Source organism: Chiloscyllium plagiosum, unplaced genomic scaffold (genome assembly GCF_037043375.1).
Source record: "Chiloscyllium plagiosum isolate Xiang-an unplaced genomic scaffold, Cpla_swu_hap1 HiC_scaffold_6, whole genome shotgun sequence".
In the NCBI taxonomy this organism is placed as follows: Eukaryota; Metazoa; Chordata; class Chondrichthyes; order Orectolobiformes; family Hemiscylliidae; genus Chiloscyllium; species Chiloscyllium plagiosum.
In genome coordinates, this window is record NW_028270144.1 from 12,586,312 (window position 1) to 12,602,023 (window position 15,712).

General features: G+C 40.3%; 1 protein-coding gene across 3 annotated transcripts in view; it reads left to right on the top strand.

Moving 5' to 3' along the window:
- Positions 1-15,712, top strand: part of myo16 (myosin XVI) — a 391,172-nt gene that overhangs the window by 152,981 nt on the left and 222,479 nt on the right. For all 3 annotated transcript variants that reach the window (XM_087987876.1, XM_087987875.1, XM_087987877.1), the window contains one exon: positions 7,606-7,756. In XM_087987876.1, the coding sequence (XP_087844002.1) occupies positions 7,606-7,756 (151 nt within the window). The remainder of the gene's footprint in view (positions 1-7,605; positions 7,757-15,712) is intronic.

Consider the following 15,712-nt stretch of genomic DNA (forward strand, 5'->3'; position numbering starts at 1 on the left):
TGGCACAACCTCAACAGCGCTCTGCAATGAAGAATTCCACAGGTTCGCCACTCTTCTCAGAGAAGAGAATTTCCTCATTTCTGCCTTTGAAATGGTTGACCTGCCACTCTGAGATTATGCCCTCTGGACTTAGACTCTCCTACTCAAGGGGAAACCACTTTTCTGTACCTCCCCTTTTGGTCCCCTGAGAATTGTGTATGTTTCAGTAAGATTGCTTCTTATTTTCCTCTGTTCTAACAAGTATAGGCCCAGTATACCCAACCTCTCCTTCTATGACAATCCCTCCATTCTGGGAGTAAAGCAAAACACTGCAGACACTGCAAATTTGAAACAAAAACACAAAATGCTCGAGAAACTCAATGGGTCTGGCATCATCTGTGGGAAGAAAGCAGTTAACATTTTGGGTTTGATGAAGGGTCATTGAATTTGAAATATTAACTCTGCCTTCTTCCCACAGATGCTGCCAGATCTTAAATAATATTCAGCACCTTAATTCTTCCTGCCAAAGTGCATATCTTCACGATTCCTCCTATTATATCCCATCTGCCAAGTTTTGTCCACTTGCCTGAACCTGTTTGTATCCTTCCGCAGACTTTGTGTTTCCTCACCATTTGCTTTCTCATCTATATTCTATCACCCACAAACCTTGCTGATGTACAGACATTGACTCCAGCTTCTCCACCAGCTAGATGTTGTCATCTTGTCCCCCTTATTCCAACTCTCTGATTTATATTGGCTAGCGAGTCCTCTATCCATTTTAATATACTATGTCTAGCACTATGGGTTCTTACTTTTATAAGATGGCAGTGGTTAGAAGCAATTAAGGAGGATTTTGTGAGAAGTTGGCTTGGTCGCTGGAACTAAGAATAGGATTGCACAGGATCCGGTGCTCAACAGAAAGAAGACCAAACCACAGAGGGCGATGATGGGAAGTAACTGAGGATTATGGAAGAAGTCTGCTCAGGGATCATGGAGGAATGGGTCTGATGGCTACCCTTGTGTGCAGCTGCATCAAGTTGTGCACAGCCCTTCAGTACGCAAACACCAAGCCTCACTACGTACTGAGGTTCTACCTGTCCCTGGTGTTCCAAAGAATGGGACAGGCCTCATTGCTGCAGAACGCTTTGAGTAGTTGGACTGTTCCGCATTACCTGTCCTTCAAGGAAAACTTTTCAAGAGAAAACACGTTTGACCACAAATCCATCAGGAAGTGGTCAGCACGTAGCATCATCAAGACCCTGTGGGAAAAGGAGAGGCTGGATTCTGTCACGTGATTCCCCGAGCAGACTGTCAAAGTCATTTGGCAGAATGCTTCATCACCAGAACTTTCCAATAAGTACCAAGACATCACTTGGCTGGCGGCGAGAAGGGTACTATCGGTACGATCCTCCACATGATCCTGGTCTGTCTGTTCCAGCGCACAGTGGAACAGAACTCAAAGTGGCTGCAAAGGGAAGAGGCTGTCACACATCTCCTGCAGGAATGTGCCTTTGCAAAGGAAGTCTGCAGAGAGATGCATGTTCTTTGTCGAGGTTCATCCCAAGCAGCTGCGGGACACAGGACTCTGCTCTACAGTCTGTTCCCCAGGTCGCACACTGAGGTAAATATTGACTGCACCTGGGCGACCATTAACTCGGTGAAAGAAGCTCTTTGGTCTGACCGAAACTTGTGCGTCTTCCAGAGCAAGCAGTTGACCCTGACTAAGTGTTGCAGACTGGCACATTCCACAGTCCACGACTATGTGCGGAGGGGTGCCCTAAAACTTTGGGCAGGTGCAGCCAAGGCGCATTGGAGAAAGACCACTGTCTGAGGCCTTCCCGCCAAAGTTAATTGGGGTTTGTGCAATTATTGGACCATCCCGATGCCTCAAAAATGTATAAATAAAGTCTTATAAAAATAAGAAATGCCTTTGGTTTGGTTGTTGGATAGAGTCAAACTCCAGTGATAGTTTTTTGAATGCTGCTGCTTTAGTGATTATGTATGCATAAAAAGATATTGTTATGAATAACCTATATTTTTGAAATAAAAAAAGGAGCAAGAGAGGGAGAAAGGCAGATTCTTAGAAAATTTGGTTGTGGTTTAGAAATAGCTGAACGTCAGCAGTGAGGTTGACGTGCTGCTGTTGGGGTCAAAGAACAGGCTCTGTTGAGCTTCAGATTCGAGAGTGTGGTGCTGGAAAACCAACCCAGGTCAGGCAGCATCCGAGGAGCAGGACAATTGGAGTTTCAGGCATAGTCCTCTCAGACTGCATGGATCGGTTAAAGGAGCATATAGGAGGCAGAATGTTTTACAGATAGGCGTTTGAGGGGTGTGTTCACACCAGAGATTCAGCCAGATGGACGGGGTGACCACCAGGAGGGACAAGCATGGTGAGCAGGAGTCCCCAGTGGCAAACCCCTCTCAGACAGTTACAGCATTTTGGATACTTCTGGGGGAATGGTCTCTCAGGTGAGAACAACAGTGACAGCCAGATCAGTGGCACCACGATTGGTTCTGTTGGAGGACAGAAAGGGTCAAAGTTCAGGCAAGCTATATTCAGCATTCCTGTGGCCTCGAGCGAGACTCCAGGTTGATGTGTTGCCTCCCTGGTGCCAGCGCCAAGAATGTTTCTGAGTGGGGAGAGGCTCTGCTCCATATTGGTACTACCTTCACATAGGATGTGTTTTAAACAGAGAGTTTGTTAGGTGGCTGGAATGCATTGCCAGGAGAGGTAGTAGAAGCAGATATAATAGCTTATACAATTTAAGAGGCATTCGGGTAGAGATATGAACAAGCAGAGAATGGAGGGATAGGGACCATGTTCAGGCAGGTGTGATTAGTTTAGGGCATCATGGTCAGCACAGACATGATAGGCCGAAGGGCCTGTTCCTCTGCACTGTTAATGTTCTGTGCCCAATGTAAGTAGTCCAACATGTGGTCCCGAATGAAAAAGCTTCTAACAATTCAAATATCAACCAGTGCTTCCGCGTTATCTATACAGTTGCCTCCTCAAAGAATTGTGGTTAATTTATCAAGCATCGATGAAGCCATGCTGATTCTGCTTGAACATCTATTTCTAAATATTCTGCTATTATGTCCTTTATAATTGGCACTAACATTTTCCCAAGGACTGCTGTTAAGATAGGTGCCCTATAGTTACTTTTGTTTTAAACAAATATGCTACATTGGCAGGTTTCCAATCCTCTGGGACTATTCCGGAATCTAAACAATCTTACGACCAGTGCATACATTATTTCTGAAAATGTACGTAGAGAGTCTCACAGCCAGAAAAGCCACAACTGGTTGCCCTTTTAATCTTCAGCATTTCCAGCTGCAAATGTCCCACTTTGGCGCAAATGGAACACACAGGCCTCTGGAGGGATTTTCTTTTGAGTTTGGGGTTAGGATGGACTATTCACATCCTCATTTGTACGCTTCTCAGATATGGCCCCTTTTTTTCCTCAAGCTGACTGCTCTGATCATCCCCCTGGTTTTGACAGAAATGGCCTGAGCTGTTAGATTTATGGGTGAAGTCAGCAGCACCTGTGTTTTCCTCTCGCTATGAGGACACTCTGCTCCTCTCAGTTTACATCCTCAGTTTAACATGTAGGCAATCTTTTGATTGTTTCGGTCCTATTAACTCATGTCATGCGTCATAGGTGTGCAGTATTTTACAAAGCTGACCCACTTAATGAAAGCAATTTGTTGTCATCTTTTGAACTTGAGTAGCTCTGCATGTGGTTCTTACAAAGACTCCAGAATAGCAGTTGACATGCCTTCAGTATTAATTCAGATACAGTGATGTTTGCTCATTACTAGCAGATATCTCTGAGGCTTGGAATAGACATTTTGAGCTCTCCTTGTCAGCTGTCTTTGTTTCTTCAGAGTCTACATTTCTTATGACCACTGTAACTGCCTCATACGTTTTTGAAAGTTCTGAAGAAGGGCTCCAATCACCATCTTCACAGTTCAGAACAGACTGTGTAGTCAGGCCTTCAAAGCTTTGTTGTGGTCTGTGAAGATTGGAAGGATGATGAGGTTGAGGGGAGCTTTCTCTCGCAAATTCTATTTGTTTAGTTTCTCTCTAAGCCTGTTTCCAATGTTTGGAGTGGAAAAGCCCTTTCAAACTCTCTGTGGTTCTTTCTTCTCTCTGTCTTTCTCTTTCCCAAACTCTGGCTGCCTTCTAAGTCTTGCTGTTTCTATACTATTAATGTCAAAAATCACACAACACAAAGCTAAAGACCAATGGGTTTATTTGAAAACCCTAGCTTTTGGAGTGCTGCTCCTTCATCAAGTGCTCCAAAAGCTAGTGTTTTCAAATAAACCCATTGGATTATAACCGGCTGTCATGTGATTTTTGACCTTGTCCAACCCAGTCCAATACCGGCACCTCCACATTATGTTGCTCATGTGAGGCAGGTCAGCTTTAGGAGTTAATTCTCCATCTAGCTGCTCCGGAACTGGTCTGTGGCCTGGGTCAAGATAGGAGTGGTGCTGGAAAAGCACAGCAAGTCAGGCAGCATCCAAGGAGCAGGAGAATTGACGTTTCAGGCAAAAAGCCCTTCATCAGGAATGAGTCCTGTATCCTGGGTGCTCAGGATTTCATTCTTATTTAACTTCCAGCTAATGTTTCAGCGTCTAAGTTATCCTGGTCTGTCTTTCCAACAAAATATGCCAGTTCCTAATATTAGAATAGGAAAGTTTGGTTACAGTCACTTATTTTATTTTACAAATTGTTTTGGCTGTGTAATTTTTCCCATTTAGCTTCTAATTAATTTATTTTGGTTTGTTCATTTGGACCTTTGTCACATTTTATTTCCTTTGGTCAAATTTTTGGTGTACTTTTGGAGCTGCCAGTTACAGGTTATGAGTTTTAAAACTAGTCCCTCTCACTATCGTCACTTTAAACTTAAAGTTGAGTACCAAATGGGGCCCAAAAGATTGAAGTTCTGCACAAATTGGAGCAATCTAACTACCTCAAAGAGACATTGACCTAATAGTCCAGCTGTGAGCAGTCATACAGTGTTGTCAAGCCTTGGAGGCTGAAAATAAAACATTAAAGAAGGTTTCTAATCTTCCTGTGCAGAAACAGCCAGTTTTCTCACAACAGTTGACACAACAAAGAGATAAATTGACTTCACAGAAATATTCAAAGCTCCAGATCACTGTGACTTATTAGTTGAGGAAAAGATCTTCTCCAACTAATGAGTGATGATCTTATGTTCAAAAAAGAAAATCGTGAGATTAAAAACAAGAAACTTTGTTCAAGTTAATCCTTGTTAATGATAGAAATCGCCTGTAGAATGAGAGTGAACTTTTGGAAAAAAAAGCCTTGGACGTACAAGGTGAAATGAACTGAATTGCAGCCTGCACTCCACAATGCTGTGTAGGAATATAAGACAGAGACTGCAGACTAGACATCAATAATGATACATTTTTTATTTTCTGTTGAAGTTAAGAATTGTTCTTAGAGTCATAGAGTCAAACAGTAGGGAAACAGACCCTTCGATCCAATTAGTGCACTCCGACCATGTTCCCAAACTAAACAAGTCCCACTTGCTTGTATTTGGCCCATATCCCTCCAAACCTTTCCTATTCATGTACTTATCCAAATGTCTTTTCAATTTTTGTAACTGTACCCGCACTCACCACTTTCTCTAACAATTCGTTCCACACACGAATCACTATCTGCGTAAAAATGTTGCTTCCATAACCTTTTTAAAACTTTCTCCTCTCACCTTAAAAATATACCCCCTGGTTTTGAACTCCCCTACGCGAGGAAAAGACTTTCTATTCAGCTTACCTATGCTTCTCATGATATTATAAACCTCTTCAAGGTCACCCCTCAGCCTCCTATGCTCTAGGGAAAAATGTCTCGGCCTATCCAGTCTATTTTTATTACTCAAACTCTCCATTTTTGGCAACATCCTGGTAAATCTTTTCTGAACCGTCTCCAATTTAATAGTATCCTTCCTATAGCAGGGCGACTAGAACTGTACATAGTACTCCAGAAGAGGCCTCACCAACATTCAATACAATCTCAATTTCCTGTATGTTCCCACTTAATGGGCGGCACGGTGGCACAGTGGTTAGCACAGCTGCCTCACAGCGCTAGTGACCTGGGTTCAATTCCCGCCTCAGGCAACTCTCTGTGTGGAGTTTACACATTCTCCTCGTGTCTGCGTGGGTTTCCTCCCACAGTCCAAAAAGAAATGTGCAGGTTAGGTGAATTGGCCAGGCTAAATTACCCGTAGTGTTAGGTGAAGGGGTAAATGTAGGGAATGGGTCTGGGGGGGGTTGCTCTTCAGAGGGTCGGTGTGGACTTGTTGGGCCAAAGGGCCTGTTTCCACACTGTAAGTAATCTAATCCAATGCTCAAAAATCCGAAGGCAAGCATGCTAAATACCGTCTTAACCATCCTGTCCACCTGAGATGCAGATTTCAAAGAATTATATACCTGAACCCCTAGGTCTCTCTGTTCTACAACACTACCTGCACCTCTCTATCCCAGACATGCATCTTTCCCTTACCTCTGTGTTCACTCCAGTCCCCTCCTCCAGATCATTATTTATTAGAACATTTCTTTGAGTTGGAAAATAGAATCTTTAAACTTTAACTGAGCTACCTATCATCCCTATGATACGTCAGGAAGAGTTTTTTTACTCTGTCTATGACAGTACAACTTGAGAATCAGTTGTATTTTAAATAAAAGGGAAATATTGAATACATTGTCAGTGGTTGCAGTATATCAATCATTAAGAGACAAACCTGTTACAATTATACATCTGTTCTAATGTCAAATCAATAAATTATGTTACTGCCTAATGTTTTTATGACTCCTTCAATCACTTTTTCAGTCACTAGTCTGAGATTAAGATATAGTCTTCAGCTATTAAATAATTCACATGAGATTACCAGGTATAGATTTCATTGCTTGTGATTCAAATGTGATTCAACTCCTGATATGTATCCAAGAAACTATGTAGCTGTTATTTAAAAATATATTAAACTTTGTCCCATTATTCAGGATGCAATATAGGCCTTGATCAAGGAGAAACTGCTATCTTCAAGACAGAACAGCATATGGCCGAGGATAAATTCTTTATACCAACATCAAAAGTCTTTGTAATGATGGGATTAGTTCTATAACCATCTGTTATTAGATCAGTATTTCGGTTGAATACAGTGAAGGTTTCAGCTGTTTGTATCCACAGTTCACACACAAGTGTTTCAACATGTTTCATTGACATTCAGTTTTATACTAATCTGTTCCCTCCACCTCCAGAAAATGTGTTGACTGAAGTTTCTTAATACATTCATGACTTTAGCTCAGTCTAGTGCATCAGAAACCTGTTGACATTCTCTTTCAATTATTTGATTTCCACCTGGATTTGATATAATACAACATCAAAATGATCTTTAAAAAATGCTAACCATTATCCTGTTTAGATACAAATATGTTTTAAAAAAAAAGCAAATGATGAATGTTATTCTCTCAACCTTTGATATAGTGACTGTTCATAGAGCCTCAACCAAAGGAGATGCCTTGATTTTATTTGATTTTTTTCCCTGACTGCTAACTATCGTAGGGAATGGTATAACTTGTATATGTATCTTTACCCTTTAGGAACCCATTGGTCCTGTCCATTGCCAAACAGGACAGCATGTTGGAAAAAGACATAATGTTTAAGGACACCACTGGGAGCTTGTGCAAACAAAATTCACAAGACTGCAACAGCGACAACCCAACAATGAACAGCACAACCAAACTTGAACAGGTACCTATAAATCCTAGAATACCAGATTTAATCAGTAGTTGCTAAATGAGAGATTATAATGAAACCACAGTAGAATCACAGGATGACACATTGCTTTCTTACCACTAATATTGCAATATAACACCTGAGCATTTTTTCTTATTTTCTGCCTAAAAAACTTCCATCTATTTGATTTGTTTCAGTTATTAACTTGACCTTGGCTTAACCTTGCAAAGTGGCTCTGATTGCCTTTGGTATTGTATGACAATGCAAGTTACTAATTTCTTTTTAAATGATATGTACTCGGAGAAATTTAAGACATGTCTTTCCGTCTTTTAATATGTATTTCTTTAAACTGAATGGAATGAATATAGTGCTTCAGAAATCTTTGCTCAGTTGCCATTAGTCATTATATTCAAAAGTAATAATGATGAACACTAGCTAATAGAAAAAACCAGACCTAATAAAACTGAACTGAGCATCTTGAGAAGTGTTCCCTCCATTTAGCTATTTAATCCAGTGCTACCCAATGAAAATCATCATCTGTTCATTTAGTGATTCACCAGGTTCCAGGTGCATCTTTGAATTAACTTGTATTGTAAACGTTTCTAAACAATCATTAATGATGTAATGATACAGCAGGTTAGTGCATTATCTTTTCCCGAGAGATGTGCCCAGAATCTGGCCATCATTTTCTCCTGATTGGTCACTGCAATTTTGGAGAAGTCCTCAGTGAACCACATCAACAGAGTTTCTGGTCAAAGTTACAACAACCAACAAGGAGAATTTCCAAAGAATTTACTGTGAAGTATTTGAGTCTAGACAAAGTTGATCAGTTGAAAATCTCATTTCTGTGTTACCTGAAAGTTTTCAGCATAAATAATACAGCTGGAAACTAAAGGAAAATATTACAGTCTCCCATTGTTTTAAACAATTACATGAGTAATTGGATACCAAAGAGATAAAATAAAAATAATGAAAGAAATCATTTTGACAAGTCATATTACTTAACAAGTCATATTAGAGACAATAAAACAAAACTGTAGTAAATACAACAGCAGCATCAAATTCTCAAAGCTGATAAACAATGAACAATGACAAACAAACAATTTAAAAAGAATGTAAATGAAATCAACTTCTATCACATGGCATGACTATTTGGGGCGAATATATGTTCACCTTCGCTACTGAAAATGTTCACATTTGCTGTATTTTAGTGGTTTCACTGTTGACTCTGAATCAGAAGGCTGTGTGTTCTTCTTCCTGTTTCAGTAATTTGAGCACAAAAGTTTAGACCAACACTGAAGTAGTGCTGCACTGTTAGAGGTGATGCCTTTTGAATGAGATGTTGCAGCAAGACACATCTACTTTCTCACACAGATTGAAGAAATTCCCATGGCATTATTTCAAAGATGAGGAAGTCTTCCCCATTGGTCTGGGCATTACTATCCCTCAATCAACAGCATTAAAATGGATTAGCTGGCCATTATCCCGGTTGAGGGAATTGTGTGCCATTTTTAATACATTGAAATGATAACTGCAGGCAGAATTTTCCCAAGCTGAAGCAATGTGGACACTGGCATTTAAAGTGGGAAAATATGCTGAGAGTGAGGATGAGATGTTTTCAATATCAAGAAAAATGATTCTAACTTTCTCCTTACCATTTCGATGGTCAGATCAGAATCTCACTGATTTGTGGGAATTGCCTTACGTCCATCTAATGGCATATCATTGATACATTTATATTCAGCATGCAATTCCCACCACCTCCCCCCCCACACACACACCCAAGATCGTAGATGGTGATAATTCATGAAATGAAAGTCAAAGTGATTCCCTGGCTTCTCTGGGCTTTTATTTGAATAACCATGACGTGGAGGTGCTGGTGTTGGACTGGGGTGGACAAAGTTAAAAATCACTCAACACCAGGTTTTAGTCCAACAGGTTTATTTGGAAGTACTAGCTTTCTGAGCACTGCTCCTTTGTCAGGTAGCTAGTGGGGCAAGATCATAGGGCACAGAATTTATAGTAAAGGATCAAAGAGTCATACAACTGATGATATTGAACAAACGTAGATTGCTGTTAAGTCTTTAATCATTTAGAATGGGGATGCATGTTTAATATTCATCCACCAGCATGTCCTTGAATGTTTCATTGGGAAGTATTCTTGTCCATCCTTCATCTGCTCCTTCCAGGACATTGCATACAATGATACACAGCCATCAGTGCACCTACACAGGATACATTGTTTAGCTGTTAGTCTCATTCCTTAACACGCATTCACTTTGCACTTCCTTGGATACTGCCAACCTCCGTGAATGACATAGCTTTCCTGCCCTGTGGCTGAAAAGCTCTGTTAAGAATTGTAAAGGATGTGGTGGTTGAGAGCTGTAGAGTGCAGATGTTGTATCCAATAGTGAAGCTTGTAGTCCATCAATTTGTAAGCCTAATTTGTGAGGCTTGTGTGCAGAGACAGACCTAGAGTGGGTATGAGATAGAAGGTGATGGCACTTTACATTACCGAGTGCAGAGGAGCATTGACCTTTCTCCTGCACTTCTATATCCCATCTGATCCTATGAGCAGCATTGACTCAGGCAAGTTGATTATCTTTGATGCCTTACCCTCCTTCCCCTGGTGGTCCATCAGCTAGATGGACAACCACCTGGTTGTCCTTCTCTCAACCACCCTTTCCATGATGACTTCCATGTCTTTATCAAGAAAGCCTGGTGCCATCTTCCCTTTTTGAGACATTACAGTGGAGAATGAGCTGCTGCAGGGTCCTAGAGTCCAGCTCTTCAACTGCTCTGACTTTGGATGAATTTATTCCACCTAGACTGCTACAATCATCTGGCTTCAGAAACATGCCAATGAGCTGAAACTTTCAAAATTTTAATCCAATCATTTTGAGCTGTTGAAGAAGTTTTTTGAAAAGTTCCAACCATTTTACAAAGCTCTGCAATTATTTCCATAAAGATCCTCAACTCTTGACGTTCGAGTTTTTATTAGGTCTAGATAAGTCAATGAAATTGGATTTAGACTCGATGTTGTATTTATGAACGAATGTCCACATATGGAGGAGAATCTGTAGGATTGTCTGAGAAGTTGTGAGGCAGGTTTAGGATATGCTATAAGATAAAGTCTTTAGTAATCATGAGGAAAGTGGATCTCTCAAAAATAAAATGAACATTGGAATCGTAGTGAATGAAAAAGTGAGTCCTCCACTAAGCGTATACACTACTGTCTTATTCCACAAGTAAGCGGGAAGTAACGCAATCATTTTTCCAATTGGTTATACCAAAAATGAATGAGAGGCTGATTTGTGAGAGACATATGATACTGATTCTAAACATGGCATGATTTGATCCCTTTCAGATCTTTTAACAAAAAGCTTGTAAATTATTCACATATGTCCTTGCAATATGACACACCAGTAGTATACTTGAAAATTTCTATAAAATTATCTTGCATAACAAGAAAGGAGTTCTGTATGTTAAGGAGGGCCAATAAGCTGGGGTTCAGGGAGGACAAGTGTGAAAATGAATACAACACAGCATTGCAGGGAACACCATTGCATGTATATGCTTATCATGTGCAATCAGAGGTTGAAACATATCATCCCGTGTGAAAATACTACAGAAATGTGAATTTTTCTTCAGAGAGTGCATATGCACATATAAGATGGTTAGCATTGTGTTGCCATCATATGCTGACTGATTCCTCAATGCCCTGTAGTCTTTTGAGTCAAAAATGCATTAGTGGCACTGTCATGAACATGAAACATAATCTTGGATCTCCTTGTAGACCAAATGTTAATTACAATCTGTGCTTTTTGTTTGAAGAAAAAGACAAAGAGCCAAAAGTAGATTGCAGGTGTAAGTTCAGTGGTTGACTGGAGTGTGAGAGACTCCAAAATGCCACACCTGAAGTGTCAGAAAGTTTCAAAGGCCGAAAATACGCTATCAACTGAATGCTTAAAAAAAGATAGCAGTCTTGGCACGCAACATGTTTGCACTCACCAGCCACCCCCACCCCCACCAACACCCCCCCCCCCACCCTCCCTCATCTATGCCCCCCTCCCCTTTTAAAGAATATAAAAGGACAGAAGTTAAAACTCACTCAGTCTAACTGTTAACGTCCAAATGCGTGGACTTAAGTGCTGTGAAGGTCATAGCTCTAACAACAGCCTTTTTTTTGGTTAATCATCCATGGACGTAAATGTCACTGGATGGACTAGCATTTATTGTCAATCTCTAATTGCCCAGAATCAGTCACATTGCTATGGATCCGAACTCACTTATGGGTCAGACCTGGAAACTATGTCAGGTTTGATTTTGTCAAAGTCATTAAATGGGTTTTTATGACAATCAGCAGCAGTCACTGTTAGGCCAGGTTTTTAAAATTCCAGAATCTTACTGAATTCAAATTTTACCACCTGCCATTTTGGGGTTCAAATTGATGTCCCCAGACATTAGCTTGGATTTCTGGATTGGTTGTCCAGTCGCATTACCACTAGGCCATTGTGTCCTGTATCGATATACATCTTTTATTCAGTCAGAGGATGCATTCTATTTTGCTCAAAAAACACACAATCTGCAGGCAGTCAAACCATGTAATGTTTTATAAATTCCACTTTGGAAATAGAACCAGTCTGACTCAAGATTGGGATACAGACCTCTCACCGTTAGTGCATTATCTGAGCTGAGATGCCACCTTTGTTTTTAATAAAACCTTAAGTTATCTCGAGAATGTGACTTAAAAGAAGTTCTGACATTTACATATTAATGAACCAAAACCTGCAACCCATTCAAAAAGATGAAAGACTAAACAGCAATCTAGATTTATTCAAAAGATCATTTCAGCTGCATGACACTGTAATCTTTTGCTATAAATTCTGTGTCTTACGATCCTTCTCCATAGCTACCTAAAGAAGAAGCAGCACCCCACAAGCTAATGCTTCCAAATAAACCTGTTGGACTATAAACTGTTGTTGTGTAACTTGATCTTGACATTGCCTGTTAACTACCAATATCAACAATACTGGTGACAACCGCTGTAATGTCTATAGTATTCAGCTATACCATTCATGCATAATTCAGATTCTTATTTGTAAACCTTTTATCATTGTGTGTGTGTGCGTGCTGTTAATTCATGAAATCCTGGTGAAGTTGGCTCTTTATAAAACACATGTTCATTTTGGACTCGAAGAAAGGCATCTTTGAGTGATGGGATCCTTCTGAAATTAACCTTCTTGTGATGAACTAAGGGGGAGAGTGATTCACCAATGAGAACCAGTTTTGAAGTATTTTGAAAACCCTTTGCTCATTAAACAAATCCATGAATATATGTTTTTTCCTTCCTTTGTGAGTAGTAGGATTGGTTTATTACTTGCATGCGGGAGAAAAGAACAATGCTACTTGCTTAATGCATGTTCATTATGTCAGATCCTCATGACTTAACGTTTTCAATCTGATGTACAAATGTTGCTAAAGTCTTCAAGGCATTGATACAGAGATCATTTTGGTCATTAATATCTTATCCATTATTCAAATCTTTAATGAGTCCCTTAGAGCTAGTAATAACTCTTAAAAAAAAAACCAGACAAAACACAATGTGTATCAATTATAGGAACATTTCTGAAGAGAGCATTAACTTCAACACTCATCTGTTCATTGTATACCCTACATTTTATAAGGAAGCAAATCAATTTAATGACCTAATTATCAACGGAATAAATCTGAATAATTTGCCTGAGTAATACCCAGCCACTCAGTGCTCCATTTACATAGAGGGGAACAACATCATTTTATTTTAGCCTCATGTGCCTCAACACAAGAAAATACACTGAGTAAGGTTTGAAATAAATTGAGATAGAAGTTGCCTTGAGCAGTAACAAAACTAGCAGAATACTGAGTAGAAATTATTACAGCAGCTATACTGATACAGATATTTTGCCCAAGAAGATTTTCATCTTAGCATCACCATACAGGAGCATTTGGTAAACTGTAAAACTTCAGCTTAAGATAATTTAAGTTGCTGCTACCCATTGTGTAATGTCAGTTTTGTATAAGCAGGGACACACTTTCAGGGTTTAGTGATTAAATTAGGAACTAAGATGAAGCAGAGTGGGATCATCATATACATTAGATTACATTACATTACAGTGTGGAAACAGGCCCTTCGGCCCAACAAGTCCACACCGACCCGCCGAAGCACAACCCACCCATACCCCTACACTTACCCCTTACCTAGCACTATGGGCAATTTATCATGGCCAATTCACATGACCTGCACATCTTTGGAATGTGGGAGGAAACCCACGCAGACACGGGGAGAACGTGCAAACTCCACACAGTCAGTCGCCTGAGGTGGGAATTGAACCCGGGTCTCCGGCGCTGTGAGGCAGCAGTGCTAAACACTGTGCCACCGTGCCGCCCACAAATAATTTTATGATGAGAGCTAACAAGATCAGAACAAAAGCTGGCAAAGATACAATGGATAGAATAGCTGATGCTGCATCATTTTACAATCCTGTGCATCCAATTGGAACTCCTACAAGTGTCCATTGAATGTTTCTTCTTGAAGAAAATGTTGTTGTATAATTATCTAATATAATCATGGTTTCCAATATATTCTATTCTATTGCATTTCACACAGCGTACTTTAAATTTGTATATGAATTTAGAATATTCCTGCTTGATTTATTTTAGGCTGAATGATTTTGTCGGACTTAATGAGTTTGAATTGTTAGTTGTTGCAGTGCCAAGTCAAGTCTGTTATAAATCAAGAATTTAAATTGAAAACAAAGCTTGAGGAGGTTTAATCCATGTTGTCTTAAATTAATTCTGGACCCAATATCAAACAATCATCCATGAAATAGATGGGCTGGATGTTTACCCTTGATTGCCAGAACTCCATTCCTAACTCTACTGGGGGCTAGAATGTCCCAAACATCAGACTTTTGTGGGAAGCAATCAATTAGTGGTTTGCCTCCCTGGAGCTTTTTAATAACAGATGGTAGATGTGATCAGGAAACGGCTGGTAAGACCTTATTTTGAAAAGAACACAATGAGCATAATTGTCTGTACACTACTACATGGAGGCTATCCATTCAACTTGAGAAACCACCTCTGGAAAAATCACACAAAGGCAACAACACATCAGAGCAGCATGTTGTAGTCTGAGATGTCAGTGATTAGAGTATAGAGATTTATCAGCCTTTAATCCCATCAGTTTCCCCAACAACCATTTCCCTACTGATACTGATTTCCTTCAGTCCCTCCCTCTGCCTTCCCCAAACGTTTTGGGCTGTTATTCTTGTCCTCTTCTGTGAAGTCAGAACCACAATATATGTTTAATTGATTTGTCATCAGAAATGACTTCCAGACTACTCAGACCGCTTGGCATCATGATAGCCCACAAATCTACCAACCCAGTTCTCCTAGCTTAGCTTTTCTCTGTTTGGAGAAAGTGAGGACTGCAGATGCTGGAGATCAGAGTCAAAAGGTGTGGGGCTGGAAAAGCACAGCCTGTCACGCAGTATCCGAGGAGCACGAGAGTCAATGTTTCGAGCATAAGCTCTTCATCAGGAATGTCTGGTAGAGGGGGGAGGAGAACTCCTTCATGTGGGCATCCTTGGAAGAGGCTTGGCAGTAAGGTCATAATCAACTAGGAGAAAGTGAGGACTGCAGATGCTGGAGATCAGAGTCAAAAGGTGTGGTGCTGGAAAAGCACAGCTGGTTAGCAAGCTGTAGTGTTTGAGGCTGCTGGTCCAAGAAACAGCTACATGGAAGAGAGTGTTCCATGCTGCCATCTCTCTGACATCTCTCCTGTAAGACCCTGTGTTTGATTTTACCTTTTGTACCAAGGGTTGCTTAAGGGGATTGTTGCAAGTATTTGGAACAGCGTCAATAAATTGGGATTATCTGTTGGGTTTTCTGATAGTTTAGGTTATTCCATATTCTGTTCTCTTTTGTTTG